This window comes from Lissotriton vulgaris, chromosome 8, assembly GCF_964263255.1.
Source record: "Lissotriton vulgaris chromosome 8, aLisVul1.2, whole genome shotgun sequence".
Taxonomy (NCBI): domain Eukaryota; kingdom Metazoa; phylum Chordata; class Amphibia; order Caudata; family Salamandridae; genus Lissotriton; species Lissotriton vulgaris.
In genome coordinates this window covers 1,424,632,043-1,424,656,549 of record NC_141696.1, presented here as the reverse complement: position 1 = coordinate 1,424,656,549, position 24,507 = coordinate 1,424,632,043, and the positions used below count along the sequence as shown (strand labels likewise).

Genomic DNA, 24,507 nt, shown 5'->3' with positions numbered 1-24,507 from the left:
TTTTAAAAACCAAAAAGTTAGCTCAGAGGCCGGCTGAAACATGGCGGCTGCTCAAAAACTTACAATGTCTTCTGAGCCCTCATGGTGGCGGTGGAATCTCTGAATGCACTGAGGTCTGCACCAGGCAAGCAAAGATCTCTAAATATGGCAGGCGGTTTTCTGCCAGGTTGGCTCAAGGTATGGCCTCTACCCTACTGATAGATGGCAGGCCACCCACCATAACTCTTACCAACACCCACAGAATGGGCGACTCAAAAAGAAATACTAACCTCTAGAGGTTTCCGAACCAAGCAGCTAGACTCTGCTTGAGTTAAAAGAAGCCAGATAATAACACGCTGCTTTAAACCCTTCCCAATTTTTGCTGATGTGTGGTTCACTTTTTCATTGACCCCTCATACACTATGTTTTATTTTTTATCCATCAAGGCCATACCAGAGCCTTATTATGTTCAATGTTATTGTCTATTTGCATGCTGAGGAGCACGATTCTTGGCAAAATGATTGGAAAGTTTTGACTACTCAAGACAGCTACCATTTGTTTTGAAAAGCAAAGGTGCGGGCCACGCCAGACTCCTATATTTTATCACTGTATTTTGGGTGGCGGTGCATCTTCCAGCTCTGGGGATCCTGGGAAACAGTATATGTTGCCAATGCACCAACTAGTACCGCAGAGAGTATATTTGATCAATAAGGTGGCCATGGCAATGGTGATTTGTTAACATGCTTCTGATGAGAAGAATTAAATCAATTTCCAGGGAAGGTCTGCCATAAACAATATGATTACTTAAACCTACTTCCATTGCGTTACTAAATTCTTACCATGCTGGAATGAGTTATCCAAGTTGGGTCTCATTTAGTTTCTGGACTTGATTGTGTCTGTCTCTGTGCACAGAAATAAGAGATTTGAATAAGTTAGCCCATGTTTTGTCAGTTGCCCAAAGCTTATAAAGTCCAACTAAGTCATACAATTATCATGTAGAGCTACCAAGAAAGGCTGACTGTAAAAAACAGCACCTGACAATGCAAAGCTATCAGAAAAGAAACAAACATACAGTAATGGAAATGCATTTACATTTTCCCTAAAATTACAAAATTAGGTTTCAACAATCTAAAATAATTGTAAATGATATTGAATATATTTCTAGAGTGTTCCTTATGCAAGAGCATCTAAACAAGTAAAATAATTTGCGTTGAAGGGAGCTGTTAGAGCCAGACACATACCAGTAAATAAGTTAAAAAAAAAAAGGAGGTGCAAATCATTTTGTCTGAGGTCATAATAGCACCTTTGAAATGAGTCCGAATTGCACTCACTCATGTGTTTGAGCACCCTTTTATCATCAGTTGTAACCTAGGCCCTAATTATGAGTGGTCCGTCAATGCTTCAGTCAGTGTGTGCGCCATAAGGGATGGAGGCCTCATGAGACCAAGACCATGTTATGCCAATAATGAAGATGAATTGTAAAGGTCAGTTTAATATATGTAGTTAGTCATTTAGAGTATGGCAGATTGTGTGAACGCTGTATTCGTTTTATTCTCATTTCTACGCATTCAAGCTCATAGTAAAATAACCTTTAAATTTAGAGGTGGAGGAATAGGATGGTTTCCACCAGAAGCCTTAGTTTATTTAACAGGTGAAAACTCTGTGGCTGATGGCCTGTCACAGCTACATGGTCATATTTTGGTTAGCACTGTGACAGTTCCTATTTAAGCCTCTTCTATTTTCATTCCGAGCTTGCTTTAAGACTCTGTTATCTCTTTTTAGGAAGGTGAAGGTTTTAAACACAAGCAGATATGTTGACATCATGCCTGCATGTTATGTATGCTAACATTTTTCATTGTTTTTAGGTTGGGCCTAGCACTGCAGCGCACGCGCTGCTCGCTCTGTGAGGTATGCAGTAGTCCAGTATGGGGAGACAAGCTTCCCTCACTATGCCCATATTTTTCATTGGCTTCTGTGTTTGTCCTTCCTAAATTCTGTCTTCTGATTGATAATGAGGTTTGTTAGTCCCGCCTTATCATGCCATGTTGTCATTTGTATCCTTCTGGGGCCACTGGCACCTTTACTTCGAGGGTTACACTATTATTTCCCGCTCCCCCACGCACACTCCATTGTCCTTGCCTTCTTACACCCCCGCCCCCCCATCCGCAGAAGCAGAAAACAAAAGTGTAGCGGCCAGGAGGCCCCTGACTGGACGATAGGTGCCTGGCTGCACAGGGGCCGCCGTCGCTGCTACTGCACAGGAGGAAGTGACATGAACCCGGGCCTGCTGCACACAACACCAGCGCCGCTGCTCAGCTGCAAGTAGGTCCCTTGTTCCTGCAGGTGCGTAGCGGCCCCTCTGTAAGAGCGCTTTATCTCTCTTGTTTTGTTGGTAGCTTGTTTTGGCGGAGAAGGGGTCAGCCTTCGGTTTTGGTTTACAAAACTGAGAAGGCAAGCGAGAAGGGTCAATTCTGTGTTGTTTGCGCATTGGTAGGAAAGTAGATAGACAAGTGTTCTGTTCGGGTCTGCGCTCAAACACAGTACAGCAAAGACCTGCTTTAGCTTTATTTCTGTCTAGGATGTTTCAAAGATGGCTAATTAGAGTGCTCTCAACACCTTTACTTTTTTATGACATGTACACCTTTTTGTTCATCAACATATTCAAATGGCACAGAAACTTTCGGGATTTCAAGAGAAGGGTCCGTCTAAATGTAATTTTTGCCAGGGGAAGAAAGCACTTATTTTCAAAACCCTGAGAAGGTGCAAAGCATTTGCTAGAGCCACCGCGTTCCCCGCAACCCACGTCCCACCGAGATCCAAGGCGTTTTGAAGAGATGAGTGCGAGGCCTCTTGTTTTTTGAAATTTCAGGACGCAAATACTTGGTATCCGATTTAAAAAAAAAAATGCAATAATCATACTGGCTTTGTGCAGATGTGAGTTTGTTTTGGGGGTTGCCATCTTGCCATTGCATTCACAGGACAATGGGCTCGTAGAAACACTACAGGCCTGTATGCTTTGCATGTGCGGTATGGGTACCGCCAGTCAGAATTTTACAGGCCAGCTGTTTCCTTAATACCATAACAAGTGGTCCTTACACAATCAGATATCTAGTACGATAATATAGACTGGTATCAGAGCTATATTTCATATGTCCAGCCGGACAGTAATTTTAATAATGCGAACAATTGGACAACCATAGCTGAGAACATTAATCAAGTGGGACACAATCCTGTATACTCTATGGAACATAACAGTTACAAAACATACAAAAAGACATTTCAGGCAAGACAGGTATAGCTTGTCAAGTCAAGTCAAGTCAAGTCAAGAAATACTTTATTGGGTTCAATTTTCAAAACCATAAAAGTACAAGACGCACATAAAAAATGGTCCAGAGATCACAATACATCATTGAAAAAAAAAAGGCAAGCATTAATAAAAACATTACAGAGTAAAATACTAGATTCAGTTATACAATAGGCAAAGTTAGTAATGGGTATTCTACATCCAATTGATCTTTTTACCCAGTCTCACTGCAATGGTTAAAAATTTGGCCACATTATAAATTTCCCAGATATCAGTTAACATCTGAAGGTATAATAAAGCTGGTTTAACCTGCCTGAACCCTCTCCCCTTTAACAGGGGAATGATGAATTTTTTCCTTATTGGCTTTGAAGTGGGTACAAAAGAACAGGTAATGGGCAGTGCCCATAATTGAGTAGCCATCACAATTACATATGTTCAGTTCAGTATAGCTTGTCAAATTCCAAATTCTATCAAGCTTAGTATAGACAGTCAGTGCACTTGTTTTACACAGTTGATTAATGCACAAAGCGGTCTAACATGGGTCGATGACGTTTTGATCCTTTCAACACGATAATAGGATCATCTTCAGGACAATGGTAAGTACATGCCGGATTCAATTAAGAAATTGCCTGTGGGAGAGGAGGAAGGGAAAGGAAATAGGAAATAGAATTAGGAAACCTAATGGCGAAATCTCAAAACCAAACCAAAAAGATACTGATGTCGCGATTATTACGTATCCAAACAATTGTGTTCGTGAGAATTGGGGTTTAAGACCAAGAAATGCTGTACCCAAAGTAGGTTTGTGAATGGAGTTGAGTGGTGTCAGGAGGGAAAAGTGTTCCAATTGTGAAGGCTGAGTAATTGCGGGTGGCAGACAAAAGTCGGGGGTGCCTAGGAGCACTAAGTGAAGGTAGTTGAACAATATTAATCATGCGCCTACTACAATTGTGTGAAGGGACGAATCTTAGTCATGCACCTACTTCAATTTTGTAAAGGGATGGATTAAAAGGGAAGAGAATCATGGCACCTACATTATAAGCATGGGTAAAATAACAATTGACATGCGCACAGTGGACAATCACCGTGTAACTCTTTGTAACGTGCCAAGTCTAAAAACACCATGATCATATGGTAATTTAAACCAACCTCAACATGTGAGGGAACCAACTTAAATCGTCCGTTATATCGGAGATCCAAGGATTAAGATATTCAGATGAATGGTAAACCTGTTCTGGCAAAAGAGAGATAAGGTTTTAGAAACCGTGTACTATGATAAATTCCAAAACACTGGGCGGAACGGGTGCAGGCTCACCTCGGTAAGCAAAACAATTCGGGGAAAGTGATTAATGAATCCAGAGCACGCATCTGCGTATTAGTGAAAATGCACTAAATGGGGGAGAGAATTACGACCCGCTTTAGAATACGCCCAATTTAAGGTGAGCTAAGCATATCAAAAACAAACTCAACAGCGTCTACAGCGTTACGGATAAAACAATTCCGGGAAAGTAATTAATGAATCCAAAGCCTGCATCTGCGTATTCGTGACAATGCACTAAACGGGAGAGAATTACAAACCGCTTTAGTATACGGTCAACTTGAGGTGAGCTGGGCATATCAAAACTAAACTTTAAAGCGTCTCCAGCCTTACCGATAACACGCAGCGTCCTCGCTGAAGATCGATGAGTGACAGTGTGTGAGCGGGATGGGAGTGATTTAATAGTAAAAACGCTGGGGCGTGTGCAAGGAATCCTGCAACGCCATCTTGGGTGAGGAAAATAGAGAGAGAAAAGATACTGGAGTTGAAGGGACCGGCTGGGATTGCCAAGGTTTCAATATTGCAATCATGCAGTTCGGGCTGGACTGTTCCCATGAGGCACAGGGTCAGACTGATTTGCATATGGCCATGTCTGAACTGGGGTGGCTGAGTGAGCTAAAGAATGGTGATGGATTAAACCCAGATCAGTTGACTAGGGGTGAAATTTTGATTTGCTCAAACACTCCGTCCATCATTCCCTTTTGTTTTACTTTGTTTGAGGCATACATTTATGAAGTGAACACATGTAGAAGAAGACCAGTGCAGGGACTTTAAAGCAAGTGCTTGAGAACATTCCACAAGAAACTGCAATCAATGATGATTATAAAGACTGAATAATTACTAGTCTTCTTAAAGCACGAGACTGCATAAGGAATGCTTGCATTATGTCAACATCTTTCACTCAAGCAGTCCTCTTTGCTAAGATCTTGACATAAAGCCCTTGAGGACTGACTCAATTTTGAGTAGGCCCTTACACCATCGTAGATAACGGGAGTTGCCATATTCTCACTTTTATGCAGAATGATTATCTTATCTGTCACTGTCGCAAATGGTGTCTGAGCTTATCTTTCTTAGAACCATGAAACTGTCAAGTCATTCAGCTGATGACGTAGATATAACATCTGATTTAACATCAGCCTCAGACAAGTGTCTACTGATCATCATGGCAAGGTCAAATAAGGAATAATACAGACATATAGCTAAATTAGCATAGTTGGAATAGAAGTCTGTTCACCTTATATTTGATATTTTTATATTTATGGGTATTTGTAAAGAGCAAACTTTCGCTCCGGGAGGAGCATCTTGGCGCTGAGCATGCGTGTAAGTGATATGTGGTGAGAATCTAGATAGCTGCCAGTACAGAGGTGTCTGATTGTTGATACACCCATGTCTTCAGGAGTTTCCTGAAGAGACTCTCCTTTTCGATTAGTCTGAGGTTAAAGGGCAAGTTGTTCCACGCCCTTGCTGCCAGGACGGTGAAAGTTTTCCCACCCCTAGTTTTATACTTGAACCTCGGGATCGTGATGAGATTGGTCCCTGAGGATCTCAGACATTGTGTGGGGTTGTAATGCGTGAAACGATTAGCAAGGTAATAAGGCCCTGTATTTTTCGTAGATTTGAACACAGTGAGTAGAAGTTTGAAAAGGATTCTTTTATGAAGTGGCAGCCAGTGGAGGAAGTTTAGTGCTGCTGAGGCTGATGACCTTCTAGGGAGTTTCAGTACCAATCTGGCAGCCGCGTGTTGTATACTTTGTAACTTCCTAAGAGTGGACTTCTTTACTCCAGCCATTAAACCATTGCAGTAGTCGAGTCGGGAGAGTATTAGAGCTACCGCGACCGATTTTCTAGCTGCAATGGGGAGGAAGTCGAAGAATTTCTTTAAGGATTTAATAAGTCCGAAGCAGCGCCCAGCAGTGATCCTGACGTGGTCATCAAAAGAGCGGGATGAATCAAATTGGACGCCTAGGTTCGGCGCGGAAGACACTGCACTGGGTGGGGCCTCTAATCCTATGGGCCACCATTCTTTCGGGCAGAAAGATAGGTCTTTACCCAGCGGTATGATTTCGGTCTTCGCACTGTTGCACCTCAAGTGGTTTTTGTTCAGCCACTGGAATACATCAGTGAGACAGTTCCGAAATCGCAAGTCTGCGCCCGTACACTTTTTATCGATGGTGACGACAAGTTGGGTGTCGTCGGCGTATGACGTGACGAGGATCCCATGAGACTCTATCACAGCGAGGAGGGGAGCCATATAGATGTTAAAGAAAAGTGGGCTTAATATGGACCCCTGGGGTACTCCTGATGTAATGGGTTTTTCGCTGGATAGGTAGGGACCCAATGACACAGTTTGGGACCTTTTAAACAGGAAAGATTTTACCCATGCCAACACTGTGTCGGTCACACCAATCTCTCGCATTCTATTAATCAGAATGACATGAGAGATAGTGTCGAACGCTGCTGTTAGGTCAAGCAGGATGAGGACGGCTTGCCTTCCCTCATCCTGCAGGAACTTGATGGAGTCGGATAGTTCTATCAAGGCTGTTTCGGTGGAATGTGTTACATTATCTCTGGTGGTGTTTCTTTAAAGATTAGAATGTTAATACATTCATGATCTGAGCCAGAATGTTGTCCTGGCACTTGAATCACGGCTGTTCTTGTATGAACATCGGTGTGGGGGGAAGACAAAAATATGCACGACAAAATCTTGAATGGTGTGTTACATAAACTTCAGTGTGCTGGTTTAACGGTTGCTGCTGAAAAATGTAAATTTGCTACCAATGAAATTGAATATTTGAGGCACACCTTGTCAGCGCAAGGTGTCAAGCCTAAGAAAAATTTATTAGATGCTATAAAAAATGCTCCATATCCGTCTGACAAAGATCAACTTCGTTCTTTTTTAGGGCTTGCTGAGTATTATTCTAAATTTGTGCCGAATTTTGCTTCCAAAGTTTTTTGTTTAAGATCATTAATGAAAAAAGGTGTTAAATTTGTGTGGAGTTCTGAATGCCAGTCAGTCTTTCAGGATGTGAAAAAAGAGATAATAGATGCTGTTGCACTTAAACCTTTTGATCCCAACAAGAAGTCGATCATTGTTGTTGATGCAAGTGCATATGGTTTAGGAGCGGTTTTGATGCAGGGTAAGGACAAATCAGAATGGGTTGTAGCTTTTGCTTCCTGTACTTTAAAGGGTGCTGAACCTTCATATTCAGTTATTGAGAAGGAAGCCTTGGCTTGTTTCTGGGGTGTAAATTATTTTAGGAATTATGTGTGGGGCACAAATTTTGAATTAAGAACTGACCACAAACCCCTTGTAGATATATTTTCAACCAAAGGTGCTGGGAAGGCTACTCCTAGAATTGCAAAGTGGATTTATAAACTACAGGAGTATGATTTCTTAATGAAGTATGTACCAGGCATTAAAAATGTTAATGCCGATTGCTTATCCCGTCTTCCTATTTGTGATGAGGATTCTGTATCTGACCAAGATGAGGAATGGTCAATAGCCACTGTACAAAACATTTGTAATGGTGCAATTGATGAGGTAGAGTGGAAAAAAGCAGTTCAAGATGACCTTATTTTGAAGGAAGTAATTGAACGGTTAACCTCACAGTGCAATAATTTCTCATGGAGTGATTGTGAACTATCTGAATATAAAACTGTGTGGCCAGAATTATCTTATAACGTAGAAACGGGTATTGTCAGGAGAGCAGATAAACTTGTGGTACCGTCTAGTTTACGGGATAGATTGTTAGACCTTGTTCATGTGGGACATTCAGGAATGGCATGAAAAGAAGGTGCAGGTGTGATTTTTGGTGGCCTGGTATGGATAAAGATGTGGAAAGGCGTGTGAGGAATTGTCCAGCATGCACGTGTAGTGATAAATCTCATGTTTCCCAAGAATCTAACATTAGTTCAGTTGTGTTTCCAGACAAACCATGGCAAAGATTAGCTATGGATATTTGCGGTCCGTTTAGCATTGGTAACATTGCTGGGAAATTCGCCATCGTCTTAATGGATTATTACAGTAAATGGCCTGAAGTAGCGTTTGTGAAGGAGATCAAAGCTTCCAATATTGTCAATTTTTGTGACGAATTGTTCCATAGGGAGGGTTTTCCTGAAACTATCACTACAGACAATGGTCCACAATTTGTAGCTAGTGAATTTCAAGGATATCTACGCTTATGTGGTGTGAAACACATTACTACTGCAGTTTATTGTCCAAGAGAGAACGGTATGGTTGAGAGATTCAACCGTGTGCTGAAGGAATGCATACAATTGGCCATGGTTGAAGGTGCTGATTGTAAAGTTGCGGTAAAGATATGATTTGGAGTTAAAGCAATACTCCACATTCTGCAACCTTGGTATCACCTTTCCAACTTCTTAAGGGACGTTCTGCGGGTAATAGGGTAACCCCTGCATGGATGCTCAAAACTTCTAAAAGTCTTATTCATAAAAAGAGTCTAAATGATAGGATGCATGTTTACCAACAGAAATATGTGGATAGACACAACAATAGAATCAAGAAATTGGAAAGACCTTTTCATATAGGTGATCTTGTAAGATCGTCTCGTTTTGGTTTGTCAAAGGATGGTTCCTCTAAGTGGTCTCATCCAAAGAAGGTGTTGGAGGTTATGGGAAATTGTGTGCTGTTAGATGATGGTCGCAAATGGAATTTGTGTAACATTGTTTTATGCAATGAGTTGGAACGAAAGTTATGGTTAAACAGAAACAGCGATATTTCTACAGCCAAACCCAATCCAAATGTTGTGTCACCTAATTCTCACACTATTCCTCCTGTGTTAACAGAAACATCTCCTAACAACGTTCAACAAACCTTTTTTCCAATTCAATCAAGAGAGATGTCCCTTGTTCAAGGAGATTATCTGGAAGGATTATTGTAAAGCCTGTCAAGCTCAATGATTATATGTTGTAACTATCAAATTCTATGATTATATGTTATGTTCTTGATTGTATTATATACTATGTTTTTATTTATTTTGTTTTTTTTAATTAATTTTTGGAAGGGAAGATGTGTTACATTATCTCTGGTGGTGTTTCTTTAAAGATTAGAATGTTAATACATTCATGATCTGAGCCAGAATGTTGTCCTGGCACTTCAATCACAGCTGTTCTTGTATGAACATCTTGGGGTCGTTTTCCTGCTAATAAACTTCAAAAAAGCATCTCTGTTCTGCTGTGATTTCTACTTTCAAAAGAATGGCCGGAGCGAAACCCCGACTGTTGAGGATGCAGGATGTTGTGAGTCTCTACAAATGTTTTTAACTCTCCGTGCACTAACTGTTCCGTGATCTTACCTAGAACAGGTAGTAGTGAAATGGGGCGCATGTTGGTAAGATCAGTTGGAGATTTGTTCTGCTTCTTCATCAGGGGCTTCACAATAGCCTTTTTCCAGTTGCTGGGCACTATCCCTGAATGAAGAGATTCATTGATGATGGCATTAATGCTGCGGTTTACTACCTAGATTAGATGGTGTAGAATGCTAGGAGGACAGGAGTCGGTTGGGGCTCCTGATTTGCAGGCCAGAATTGCCTTGCGTGTTTGCTGGAGGGAAACAGGTTTAAAGCTGCAAAGAGGGGGATAGTTATCAGTTACCTCATGAGGAGTGATCGAGGGAGGGGGAAAGTCTCTCTGAATATTAACAATTTTATCCACAAAGAAATCTGCGATTTGATTACACAGAATTTCGGACGGTGGGATTTCGGGCATGAGAGCTTTGGGGTGGGTAAAGGACTTGACTATTGAGAAGACAGTTTTTTGTTTTTGGTGAGCTTCATTTATAGCCTTAGCAAAATATTCCTTTTTAGCCGCTTTTATGCTGGAGAGGTATAATTTCCTCTGCTGAACATAGAGTGTTCTTGAGGCCTCATCATAAGTTTTTCTCCACTTCCTTTCTAGTATTCGGCAAAGGAGATGGCTATCGGTTAGGGTCTGGGTGAACCAGGGTGCATTCAGCTTTCTTTTGTGACATTTCGCATGGTGGCCATTGGAGTCGGAATTATCCGAGACGATTTGGTCCATCCTGGCATGGAAGTTGTGGGAATCGGCTACTACTTCTCCAACTAGTTTGGGGGCCAGGGGTTGGGTATCCAGCTTAATACGGTCAGTCACTTTTCTCCAGTTGACTGTGAAGGAGGGGTGGGAACGCTTAGTGCTGGGTAAGGCGTGGGCTTGTATCTCGATGTCAAATGGAATGAGACAATGATCAGTCCAAATTTGAGGAATCGGAGGGGACGTGGTCATGGTTGTAAGATTAGAGCAAATGCCATCGAGAGTATGGCCTGCACGATGGGTAGAAGCGGTAACAAGTTGGGATAATCCAAAGATGTTTAACGAGTGTTGGAAGCAGATGGTGTGGGGATCGACACACGATTCTAAATGTATATTCATATCCCCTAATAAAGTGAAGTTGGGATAATGTAGCATAAGTGCCCCGAGAGCATCATCTAAGGAGTCCAGAAAGGGAGTGGCATTGTTGGAGGGCGGTATATCAGTCCCCCCGAGAAGGAGGTGAAGGCATTCATTTTAATCGAGAAGCCAATAGGTCTGTCCCGCCTAAAGATAGTGAAGTCTGAAGGGAGGGCAGTTGCCAAATCAGGATTAGATGAGTCATTGAGCCAAGTTTCAGTAATAAAAAGAGCATCCAAATCGTGACATAATATTAAATCATGTATGTCTTGGCAGTGGCAGGATAGGGACCTGGCATTAATGAGACCTCCCTTAAAATTATTGGGATTACACTTTAATGGGGAAGACGTTTCATATGCTTCGAAAGCTGTCACAGGGGACATCCATTTGCAACGTATACGGAGCAGAAGGGACGTATTACCTCCCGATCAAGAACACTGCAATAAGCTCACCGAGATTAAATCAACCTCTTGGTCAACGCTGGGAAGAAAATTCGGTTTTATTTACTTCATCCCCACAAGAACCCCACTGAGGGTTGGAATTATCACCTCAAAATATATCTACGGAAAGAGTGGAGAATAGCCTTGAGAAAGTCGGGGGTTACATTCCCCAAACCGACGAAACACGTGTTGGCTGTGACGTCTCCTGAAAATAAAGCTACAAACCAACCCTGAACAAAAGGATTGTGAATCTAATTTTATGTGAACTGTATGGTGGAAACACATGTATATGATTGAATGTAATTTACCAAACGTGTGCTAAGGAGTTTCAAACAATTTTGTGGCTTTGCCTAACCAGAAGAGGGTAGTGGTTCTCTTCTCCTTGTAGCACCGTGTAACTATATCAATTGAGTACCCAAATCTTGGATAGGTCCCTTATTGGCGCCAATACCTAGTAAAACTACCACTATTCCAGTAACCAACCATTTGCAACGTAGGCATGAAAAGGGGCCCCAGAGGAGGTCGATAGGGGGGCAACCCTTACAGTGATCACCCGTTTCAGAGAGTAATGCGAGTAAATATAAGGAAATGTCCCGGACGTACACCTTGATGCACATAATCTATGTCAGATGTTCCTAAACCTATGTCAGAAATTCCAATCTCTGATGGGATTTACTATATAAAGACTGGTACTCAACCACTTGAGAGTAGAGGTCCTTTACCCAGATTTTCGCACAAAATGCAGTCTCACCTATTGGCAATGCATTTCAAAGATGCTGCATCTCGCCTGATGCTGATAAGGCTGAGTCACAGAAGAAGGTAGCTACCATAGCACATGTTTGTCTTTCACAGGGAACACTGCCTTCATGCATCCAATGATAAAGACATCTCTTGCTGTCAGCAGGGTATGCAGTGCGTTGCTTCTCCCTAAAAAACTCAAAATAGCGCGTTGTTCTACTCTCCATTTTCTTCTAGTGTAGCGCATCGAAGTAGGTTTTTTAACCATGTTTGAAATGTTCATGTTGATCTTGTTGTTTACAAAGTGCCTTCTTGCTGGTTTTGTGATATATTGTGTAGTTATTTTAGATGTGCTGAGAGACAGGTTTGTCCTGTTATAATAAATGCTTTTAGTTAAATCAGTCTATTCTTCTTAGTCCTTTGTGTGTATGTGTGTGTGTAATATTGTAAATAACGAAATAGGCTTGTTTTTCTTACCACAGTGCCACTGATCCTGTTGCAAAAGATTGTTAATAACTCAAAACCAATAACTCTATTTCAACATGTTTTGGGTGGGGACTGGGGTTGCTAAAATAACCTGTCTTTTACATTTAGCGCTGGTTCATTGAACAAAGTTTAACTGTGTTACCTGTGGGCTGGTAAGTAAACCTTGTAGAACTACGCCAAAGTTGTACTTTACACAACAATCTGTACTACTCTTTTGCTCACCTAAACATGGTATTCTGGGAGATAGCAAATGGCAAGTAAGGGGAAGTTCCTCATTTCCGGTTCTTAAAAGCATTATCTGCTCAAATGCCACAATTTAAAATTAAACATAGTTCTCTAACAAAGATGCAAATAAGAAATGTAAAGATGTTTAAAAAATTGTACAATGTGCACCCTCATTTAGAGAAGGTTGGAGCTAGGAAAACATTTTGTACATTGTACATTCAGTTGATAAGCTCACCTTCCATTGTATGGCATGGGAAAGCTGTGCTCCTTAATGTTAGTACAATGCTAGTGTTAACTTCAGATCATTAAATGTGAAAAACAGGCAGAAACACTGTTGCCACATGTCAATCTTATTTTAAACTTGATCCACATTAGTATCATGACTACTGGATGCGGAAACTCAATAACTGATTTGTGGATTTTTCCCAAATATTCCAAAATTCTTTAGCTATGGCCATAAGCTAGTGTAAAAGTGACATTTAGAAAAGACTAATCTATAAGAGGAACTCAAAGATCTAGGACCCTATTGAGTACGGGCCAGACAATCGTTCATGGGAAACCACTGCAAATGTTCACGTACCCTGCCTTTTGCAGTGCTTTCCTACCTGCTATCCCACCAAACTCCATCCGGCAGGTTTTTCTTTGGAGACGAAATAATTAGGTTATCTCGCTCCCTCTTGTGTGATTTGTGTCCTGGGATTTAGTTCTGTCACTCCTATTGCCATCACCCGGGCCATTTGTTCCGAGGATCCTTTGTGTTCCAGTAGATCATTCCCAGGGCCCTTTTATTAATAAGACCTTTTGTGCTGCCATAAACTATCCGAAGGGCCTTTTGTCTTTTGCCCATTTTAATCCGATCCATTATTAGGGCCTTAATCAGCCCCTATGACACTTTTTGCCTACTGGTGAAAAGGTCATCTAGTTGAGCAGTGTTTTGGAAAAGATCACAATATTTGGCCCACATCAGAGGGAGAATTCCACACCGTCTAAACATTCTGCGCACAGTAATCATTTAACCCCAAGAACGAAAGGTCTTGCCTATGTATTAGACTCAAGAGCTAAATCTCTCTCTTGAAATCTCCCAATAAATTACTCAAATAAAAAAAGACAAACTTGAACCTGTGTGAGCAGTCGATGGCTCAGAGCTCTCATCAGATATAATCCAATATCAAACTCTACCTTTTCGTTTGTGAAAATGGACACACACAAAGACTTTTGTCGTCATAGAGACTTTCACCTTCGGACGATTTTTGGTGGTGCCTTGGTTGCAGCTCGACAACCATCAAATTGATTGGACTCTGTGTCTCATGGCTTTGGGTTTGTGAGATTGTCAACCATATGTTATTCAACTGCTAAAGACCTAACGTCTCCTTTGACCTGTGCAGTTATTGACCAGGGAACTATCTCAAACCGATCCATCGAATATCAAGACATACAGGATGTCTTTGACAAAGAAAAGGCAACTCAGCTACCTCCCCATAGAAAGTTTTACTGTAGAATTGATCTAATTCCCAGGGCCATCCTGCTGTGTAGTAGAATTTACGTCCAGTCTGATTCAGAAACTCATCATCTAAAGAACTATCTAGATGAGTTACTAGACATTCATTTAATTCACCATTCTTCCTTACCTGTGTCCTCCCCATTGTTATTTGTCCCTTAAAATGAATAGAAAATTGTGTGTATATTGATTACAAGGAGCTTGGCAAACTCACTGTAAACAAGCATTGGCATAGCCAATAGGTCTTGCCTTTGGGGCCTTATAAGTATTTAATTATGAAGCACTTTATCCTTGGTGCAACATCAACTGTTGCATGGCTAAACACTGATAATGTCCCAAAGGCAAGACCTATTGGCTATGCCAAAGCTTGTTATATTAAGCTGTGCCTCATCAATTTTCACCCCTTCCCTGTTTTCAGCCTGGCTCTATCCTTGACATCGCACCTGCATAAACATTGGTAAAGAATCTAGATTGGGACATTGTAGGCTGCTCAAACATGCAAGGTCAGCACAAAAGAACAGCTGATGTCTGCACTGAGTTTTTTGAACAATGGTATAGCCTTCTATAAAGTTTGTTCAGATAGCCTATCTTGTTGTGCAGCTTCAGGACGCGAACGTTACACAAGACACCAAGGTTGTTGATTCTTACTGATTGTTTCATTTGTGTGTTCTTCCCAAAGGTCTATTTACCTCTGAGCGTCCCTTGTCTGTGATCTTTGCTACAAAAACCCATGTAACCATTTTTCAGGGGGCTCTCTTCTTGAGTATCTCTATGGTGCTTTTCGGACGGAGCCCCATTAATGAATGCGTAATAAAGGACCTATGGTATGAACTTCGCTCCAGTGTTGATTCCTTCTTACTTATTATGAACCCGTGGACGAAGTGGTGAGCCTGTACCAGTTGATTATTAGTTATCCACTCCACAAGTTCTAAGACTAAAAACAATGCTGTGAGATCAATACAAAACAGGGACATTTAGTTGTGATAGTAAAGCTGAATAAAGGTTTTGGGCCTTTACAAACTGCTAGGCTTTATGTTTATTTTTCACAGTTTGATATACCCTGAAGATGTGCAAAAGTCTTTGACAAGGTACTGACTGTGTGCGCACCTCGAGCCTACCCTTGATCCTCCACTGAGGAACTCCATCATAAGTTTGCTAAACACTTTGTGGACACACTTTTCCAACTTTGATATCCATCATCTGTCCTCACCACATTATGATGCAAGCTACCACTGACCTCTACACAAGTAATCACTGACGCTGTTTTAGGCACTTGACTAAAAGAGAAATGTCAACAAAGCGCCCCACTTCTCGTTGCTGCTGCAAGGCAAACGTTAGAGGAAAATTCTTCATAATGAAATCAAAGGTTGTCCAAGGTCCGGAGTGAAAATTTTATCCAGTCTGGTTTTTGTCTTTACTTATGGTCACTAGTAGTTTTGCTATTCTACTTTCGCTTTTAATTGAGGAGCGAATCAAACCTGATATGCAGCAAAGTTCAAACTCTTAATACAATTCTGTTTGTATTAATTATTGATAATTGGCATTCGTACAGCTCGCGACCGGGTGTTAATATGGCACTACAGCACTTGCACACATGCACAGGCTGTTGGAAATGCCAGTGCTCTGTGAATGTCCACTGATGCATAGATTCTTGATGGCGTATATACCACACCATATAAAAGGCGCACACCACAACCCTGAGGAGAGGAACGCATATTAATGATCGGTGGAAGCCGCTTTAGGAAGGAGGGCGGTTACTTCTCTCTGCTTTATTCCCCATTGGGCTCTCCCTGCATCCTGTACAAAGTAATTGTTGTGAACAAAAAAATGATGTGTCCGCCCAGATGCATGAATCTTTAATGGTGCTGCGCACTTAGCGAGAATGAGTATCGGCCTCGTTGCGAGACCATGGTCTTCTTAAGCACCTCAACCGCACTCTCACGCAGGCTTCCAGGCGACCCCGCAGGTCAAAGTCTGTCGTTCGCTTACGCTTGATTCAAGAAAAAAAATGCAGGTTTACAACTGCAACGCTGCAAAACATTCAACCTGTCAAAGCATGCCAGGGGAAGCACGTTCCAGCTCTGACTCACGCAACAGGAAGGGCGCACACACGAGAATGCGATGTTGAATAATGTAAAACGTTTTAGAAGTGCACAAACACCCAACAAGTGAAGATAACAATATAACTTCTCTCGCCGTGGGCACCTTGTGGGGCAACCAAACAACCCGCCAGAAAAAACATTGGTAACACACGTACCTCTGTGAGACAGGGAGACCGCTCTCCTCCAGATTCGTTCCTCCCAGTCACAAACTATGGGTGGCGGAACAACAAAACATAAGCAATCCGCCAAAAGTCTCATATGCCCCTGTTCGCAAATAGTCAAGTGGTGGGGGCAGAAAAAAACTTTCGAACATACCCGGCAAACTCTCTCTTAACCCAAGGGATGTGCTTGCGCGCCGTTTACTGTGACAGACAGGTCTTCACAAGCTCTCCTAATGCACAAGTCTATCGTTGACTTAAATACAAGCGGGTATAGGTGAAACAAGAGTTTCCACTGCTGCTCTAAGCACACGTAAGAACAACAAGTTTGACGAGGAGAGGAGGAGGCAGCAGGTGGAGGGGAGAAAGGAGGGACCTGCGCCTGTATCCATTGCGGGCGCGAGCAGGAACCATCTGTTAATTACAAGCAGATGGTTTCAAAGCTCGCTCCCGCAAGGGAATCGCCAAACGTGCACGCGTTGCCATTGAAAGCAATGCAACACATGCACATTTTTGAGCCAAAAACTGAATCGATTCCTAAAGGTCTCCTCCTATGTAGCGCATGCCTGCTTCGTAGGCGAGACCTAAAAATTAGTACCCTTTACCCTTGGTCCTGTGGGCTTACCCCCTCATCAGATTTAAAGAAGGCAATGAATGGAAGAGGGTCTTCCAAACTAAGTTTAGCCTCTTTGAATACATAGTAATGCCATTTGGACTCTGTAAATCCCCAGCGGCGTTCCAGTTCTTTGTTAACAAGGTCCTAAGAGACGTATTGCATATCTGTGTCATTGTGTACATAGATGACATCCTAATTTACTCCCAGAACCTGATTGAACACATAACTCACGTTGGGCTATTCTATAATGTCTCTTTAAAAACAATCTATTTGCTAAATTTGAAAGATTTACCTTCCACACTTCTATAGTAGAATTATTGGGTTATTTTCATAACTATGGATAAGAAAAAGGTAGCTGAAATTTTGGATTGGTGAGCACCTACTAAAATTAAGGACTTACAGGACTTCCTGGGGTTCACCGTTTTTTGTTTTTTAAAGGAGATTTATTACCCATTAATCTGAAATTATTACACACATTACCAGACTGTTTGAACAGGAAAGTAACTTTCCACTGGTCCGAGGAAGCTGATCAAACTTTAGCCTTGCTTAACGACAAGTACACACCAGTTCCGGTGCTTAGGCACCCTGATGCTATGCAACATTTTTTCATCAAAACAGATACCTTTCAAGTAGTGGTGGGGTGGAGGTGGCAGCAAGATAATTCTACAGGACATATGCATCCCATAGCTAAGTTATCTAAAAGCTGTTACCTGCAGAACAAAACTACATGATTGTTGAGAGAGAGTTAGTCACAATCAAGTTAGGTATTCAAGAATTGTAACATTACTTGTTGGGAGCTGCTCAAACTGTCATGATATTCATAAAAAACAAGATTTTGCATTTTTATTAATCTCTTAATGCTTTAACTCAATGAAAATTCTGTGGCTACTGGTTTTATACCAACCTATCACCCAGGGCCCCAAGAAAGAAAAGCGGATACCCTGCCACAGTGGGGTTATACCTCCCAAGATACATACATCATGCCCAGAAATGGTTCTAGGAGGTTGCCAAAAATAAACCTTTCTTAAAAGCGTAAGGCAGGACGCCCTTCAGATTGATAAGGGAAATGGTTGACTGATAATGGGAATAGAATACAAGATGGCCTCTTTTACAATAGAACAATGTATTTCTAACACCCCCAGAGCTAGTGCAGGAAATTGTATATCCTTCTCACTGGACATACTGGTATTTAGAAAACCATAGTAAAGTGCAAAAGATAGTTCTGATAGCCCGGACTGTCTAAGGACATGCACAACTATAATCATTCATGTCGAACACACATTCAAAATAAGATTCCCTACTCAGTGCCAAGGGCTCTTATATCTTCTCCCAGTATCTCCATACCCATGGCATACCTTAAGCATGTATTTTAGCACAGCCCTTCCCAATTTCAATGATCACACTACAATCTGGGTAACTGTGGACCTGTTTTCTAAAATGGCACACTTTGTACCTCTAATGAAAACTCCTCACATTGAAGGATTTGTTCTCTCATTTCTTTCAGATTGTCGCACTGCTTCATAGTCTCCCTTCTGTTATAATTTCTGATAGGAGAGCACAATTTATCTCTGAATTATGGCAGAGCTTGTGCACTTCAGTGGACATTTATGCTCAACTCTTGGTTGCCTATCACCCACAAACTGATGGGCAGGCAGAGCAAGTAAATCAGTAAATGGAACATATTTTTTGATTTTTGTTAGTCACTAATTCCGCGGAATGGGAACAGATACTCCCTTTAGTAAAATTTGCATACAGTAGCTCTCAGTCTTGTGCCACTGGTACTTCGCTATTTCACTGTCTACTAGGTAGATATCCACAAGCTCTATCTTCAGATCCACCAAGAACTCCAAACAATATTCCATCTATCCAGGACTATCATGATCTCTAATCTCAAGTCCAAAATACATTAAACAAGGGTTACAAGAGTTGAAGGAACACATGAAGTTGCAGACCAAGAACCATCAAAAACAGCAGCCTGAGTACAAAGAATGGAATATGATATGGCTGTCTTCCAAGAAGCCTAAAATGGAATGTCCCTGCGAGCTCCAGCCCAGGTATCAGGGACATTGGTCTATCTTCAGGGGCATTAACCCAGTGGCATCAACCCAGTGGCAATGACACTCCAATTGCCAGATGGTTTGGCACTGCATCCAGTGTTTCATGCTCCTTTGCTTCTACCTTATTGGTCTCAAACTTGGCTTAAGGGCCCCTCCTCTCTGATATGAGTACATGATCAAATGAAGTTTGAGGTCCATCGCATCTTGTATGCCAAGAGAGTCATGGGTTGTCTATATTATTTAGTGGATTGGAAAGGGTACGGGCCAGATATTGGTTCATGGGAACCGGCTGCCAATGTCTGCACATTCTGCCTTTTGTGATGCTTTCATGGCTGCTATCCCACCAAGTCGGCCCACCAGGTCACTGTTTTTGCAGGGGTAGTTAGGGATCTTGGTTCTTTCACTCCATCTTTTGTGATTTTTGCAAGTAATTTTGTTCTGTCACTCATATTGCCACCCCCACAGGTCATTCCTTCTAAGGGGCCCTTTATGTTCCAATAGATCATTTTCCGGGTTCTTTTAATCAAAAGACCCTTTATTCCACCATCCATTATCTACAGGGGCCTGCTGTCCCTGTTGCTCCAAGCCCCCCTTAAACCCACATTAATTCCTCAGGTCCTGTTTGCCTACTGATTGTCTGGTACACTCTCCCTAGGAAAAATCAATGCCACACAGTAGCAGTGGCCATCTTGCTTGACAGCGGTATAAATACTGCGCCCAAATGACAAAGCTCTGCATGACTTTATTCCTTTTGGAGAGAGGGATCTCTCTTCCTGTAGCTTGAAAATCTGCATTCCCGCCCAAAGATCTCCAGCCTGGAAGCTTGATAATCCCCACAAGCTTCTTACCTGAATATGTGCCTCCTTTCACCTCAGGAGTTCTTCCTGTGAGAGGAAAGGGAGAAAGAGCAGCATTAACGTGTATGTTAAGGATTCTGTACCAAGCAAACTGAACATTAAATAAAGACTAAGATTAGTGCACTAACATTGAAAATTCCTAAGAATTGAAAACATGGGGCTAACTCTTGGGAGACATTTTAATCTAATGTACTGAACTAACAATTTTATCCTCTCCTGCTCAGTATTGAGAAAGAGACTCTGATTAATAGCAAATTTCAAGCAGGGGGTTCTCTACCCAAGTAGTGGTTGCAGCGTATCGACCGTAGGCACACTGATATTTGTACTGAATGATTGTTTGTGTGAAAGGATATCTGATGTACAGTAACTTGAACAGATTGGGTAAACTAAGGTCTCTCTCTCCCTTGTGAATCGTTAACAGGTATAGACGGGGAACAGTCTGACAAAGCAAACACAGCAAAAACATTAAGAGAAGTCTTTCTGGAGGTTCCCCTATACAAGATCTTGATTAAGGATCTTTCTCTTTTTTCTTATCTTCCCCCATTCTCTTCTGGGACACCTGCTGATTTGGGGTTGTAGCCCTGGTCGGGATTTGTCCCAGAGGAGAGTAGAGGTCCAGCATCGACCCGCAGATAAATATCCCAAGTTAGAGGCCTTAACAGAAAGCCAAGGTACAACAACCTTTTCCACTTGGACAATATGGACCCTACTGATCATATAGACAAACAAGATTTAGCCCTAACTTCAATAAAGGAGGCCCCTTGTGCACTGGACCTGGTCTGAGCCCTGGCAGACATGCAAATTGAGGACCAGACCTTATGGAAGGTGAATCGGACATTTAGGGATGAGTTAGGGATCATTTGCGGAACACCCCATTGGTTAAGTAACTTTGGAGCAATGTCAGAAAAAGACACATTTTGCACACACTGATCATAAACCCAAGTCTTTCCCTACCCTTGGTGGGAAACAGTCTTTTAATGTGACCGGAGAAGACCATACCCCTGTCCCTCAGACCCCACCGAGTAATTTTATGGGGGCAGTTCCAAATGAGATGCCTTCTGGAGCTAATGTCTGTTGCACTTATTGTACAATCCTGGCGCATTCACTTCAGATGCAACCAAAGTAGCATTCATTATTCCCTGTCCGTCCAATTGCAGAGTGTGACTTGTCACCCTTGAGGCTATCCAGGAGCTGTCAGGGTCCAGGGTCTCAGTCAAAGAGCCAGGTATTTTAAATCCTACAGAACTCCTGCACAGTAGGGGAAGTCCCAAGGAACAAGGGCAAACCATTGTAGGCTTTGATTGTGAGGTAGGTGAGGGAGCATCCTCCTGCTCAGCTGCGTTAAAAGCAGGGGGTACGAGGCAGCATGAGTAAAGAAGAGTAAGGACGTCCATAGAGGGTCTGGAATTGTGAAGTGCCTTAAACATGCGAGTGAGGAGCTTAAACTGGCATCTTTCTAAAAAAGGAAGTCAGTGGAGTTTTTGAGGTGCGGGGTGATGTGGGTGTGACAAGGGAAAACCAGGATGAGCCTTGCTGCAGCTTTCTGGATTTTCTGTAGTCTTTGAAGTAGGTGGGCCTCGATTCGCACATAGAGGGTGTTTCAGAAGTCCAGTCAACTGTTGACGAGGGCCTGGTATCTCGTGTTTTGGGGAAGAAACTTGAAAATCTTACATAATATTGTCAGGATGAAGAAGCAGGATGATGACATTATGTTGCTTGGGACTTCATGGTGAGTTTGCTATCCAGGATGATACTGAGGTTCCTGGCATGCTTTGTTGAGGTTGGAGTGAGCCCCAGCTCTGTGTGCAACCAGGAAGCCTCCCACAGGGAGTTGTCACTGCCTAAGATCAAAACTTCCATATTGTCTGTGTTGAACTTGAGGCAGTTATTCTACAAACAATTGGTAACGTTGGTTATGCATTCTTTAAAGTTGTTTCAGGCAGCGGTGGAATTTTCAGAGAGGGAGAGGATGAGTTGCGTGCCATTGGCACTGGATATAATGTTGAGTCTGTTGGATCTGACTACATTGCCACAGGTGGATATGTAGATGTTGAAGAGAGTGGGTCTGAATGATGAGCCTTAAGGAACTCCGCAGAGGATTGGTTTGGGTTCGGAGGTGAAGGATGGAATGTACACTTGTTGTGTTCTGTTGGTGAGGTAGGAGGAGATCCATATGAGGTTAGCTCTTTGGATGACTATCTCATAGAGTCTTGCGATGGGCGTGTGTTGGAGTTGATGTCGTAGGCTGCTGAGAGGAGGATAAGGGTGGCTGTCTCTCGTTTGGCAAGGAGGGCCCAGATGTCGTCTTAGGCCGTGATCAGGGCTATCTTAGTGCTGTTGTTGCTGCACAGGCGCAGACAGGCGCACATGTGCTTGCCTTTTGGGCATCTTTGGTGTGCCAACAATATGCAAGCTGCGGGGCCTCACTGCAGCCGGCATTATGTAGGTCCTGGGAGGTATGTGGGCGCTAGGAGGCAATAGGCAGGGCTTGAAAAAAGGCGGGACAGAGAGGGGTATGTGGGAGGAGGCAGGAGAAAGAGGCAGGGCAAGGGAAAAAAGGGTCAAAAGCAGACTAAAATAGCCCAAAGAGGGCAGACAAAGGCAACATAGAGTAAAAAGGATTAAGGAACATGGTGAGAATGTAGCAATAGTGAAAATACTGAATGGGAGAATATGAAAAATGGGTGGGAAACAGGTGGGAGTAGCAGGAAAAAGGGCATGAAAAACAGCAGGAGCAGCAAACAGTGTGGGAAAGAGAGCACGAAGAGGCTTGAGAAGAGAGTGACATATAAGCAGGAAGAGGAATAAGAATGGAGCAGAGGAGAGGGGGCTTGCAAGAACACAGAGCCTGGAGCTGGCTGAGGGCCAACAGAAGTAGATGGAGAGCTGGACCAGGGCACCTGCTGACTGTAGACTGATTGTTGAGACCCAGTGTCTGGAAGAAATAAAGGCTTCTCTCTTCCATAGGGGCTGAGGGACAATTTAAAGGAGTCCCTAGATCATATTGTTGAACCCCAACAAATTGCTATGAGTTTATAGACCAGGGGCCAGATGTAGGTCGGCAAATACCAGTTGGTAACGGCCGATTTCGGCCGTTACCGACCAGTATTTGCTAATGGAGATGTAGGGGCCTTAAAACATACAGAATCGGTATATTTACAGATTCGGTAAATTTGCCAATTCTGTAAAATACACAATCGGTAAATTTACCAAATCGGTAAATACAGATGTAGGTGGCACTGAAAACAGTGCCACAAGGCATTACCGACTCGTTATTTACCATGTAATACTATTACATGGTAAATAACGAACTCCAGTGTACATGCACATCTGTGCATGTACACCTTTGCCATGTGGCACACAGACATGCCCTAAGGGCATGTCTGTGTGCCACATGGCACACAAGCCAGTAACAGGGGGGCAACAGGGTGTCAAAGTGACACCCTGTCCCCCTTGTAAAATCTGTAATTTTTCCGATTCAGTAATGACCAAATCGGTATTTGCTATTGAATCCTATGGGCTTCAAGGCCCATAGGAATCAATGGCAAATACCGATTCTGTAATTACAGAATCGGTAATTACCGAATCTTACCGATTCGGTATTTTTACCGATTTTTTTTACCTACATAGCAATTTCCGAATAGTGAATACCGAATCGGTAAAATTCGGTATTTACCATTCGGTAAGTTGCTACTTCCTACATCTAGGCCCAGGTTGTCAAATTTGATCACCAACTACATGAGAGAAAAGATGAATGACAAGAAGCAAGACTAAATTCCTTGTAGTAAAGAAAGACAGGAAAGAAGTGAGCAGTATTCTCCCTGTCACCCTAGAAACTATGCAGATAGGAGGAGTTCAAGGTCCCTTATCAAGTGAGGGAAAAGAGTGAAGACACAAGTTACATTTATGCCTCTATTACAGCAAGGCAGGGTACTTTACCTGGGACTACTTAATGGAGCCTAAAACTATGTGAAAGACAGTGGGAGTTGTCAATAAACAGATTCCAGAGAACTAGAAAGATCAGCACTGAAGAGGTTGCCTTCTCGAGCAGTATTTTGGAAAAGACCTCCCAATACTTGGCAAACACCATAGGAAGTATTCTATGTCAGGTAACCAGCCTTTGTTGCAGTAATCATTTGACCTCAACAAAGAAAGGTATTGCTTATGTTACTAGATGAGTGAAAGAGCTACTGACAATTTCTTAGATCTCACTCTTACAACCGCCTTAAAAATCCAATGAATTAAAGAAGACGAACTTGAACCTGTGTGAGAAGCTCAGTGCTCCCATCAGATATAATCCAATATC

General features: G+C 42.3%; 1 protein-coding gene across 17 annotated transcripts in view; it reads right to left on the bottom strand.

The window, feature by feature from the left end:
• LOC147698860 (uncharacterized) overlaps positions 1-24,507 on the bottom strand; it is a 205,441-nt gene that overhangs the window by 5,466 nt on the left and 175,468 nt on the right. For 16 of the 17 annotated variants that reach the window (XM_086935464.1, XM_086935463.1, XM_086935462.1 and 13 more), the window contains 2 exons: positions 20,193-20,228; positions 819-881 (listed from right to left, as the gene is read on the bottom strand). In XM_086935464.1, the coding sequence (XP_086791590.1) occupies positions 853-881; positions 20,193-20,228 (65 nt within the window). In that variant the 3' untranslated portion in view covers positions 819-852. The remainder of the gene's footprint in view (positions 1-818; positions 882-20,192; positions 20,229-24,507) is intronic. The other variant, XM_086935465.1, reaches the window with a different exon arrangement.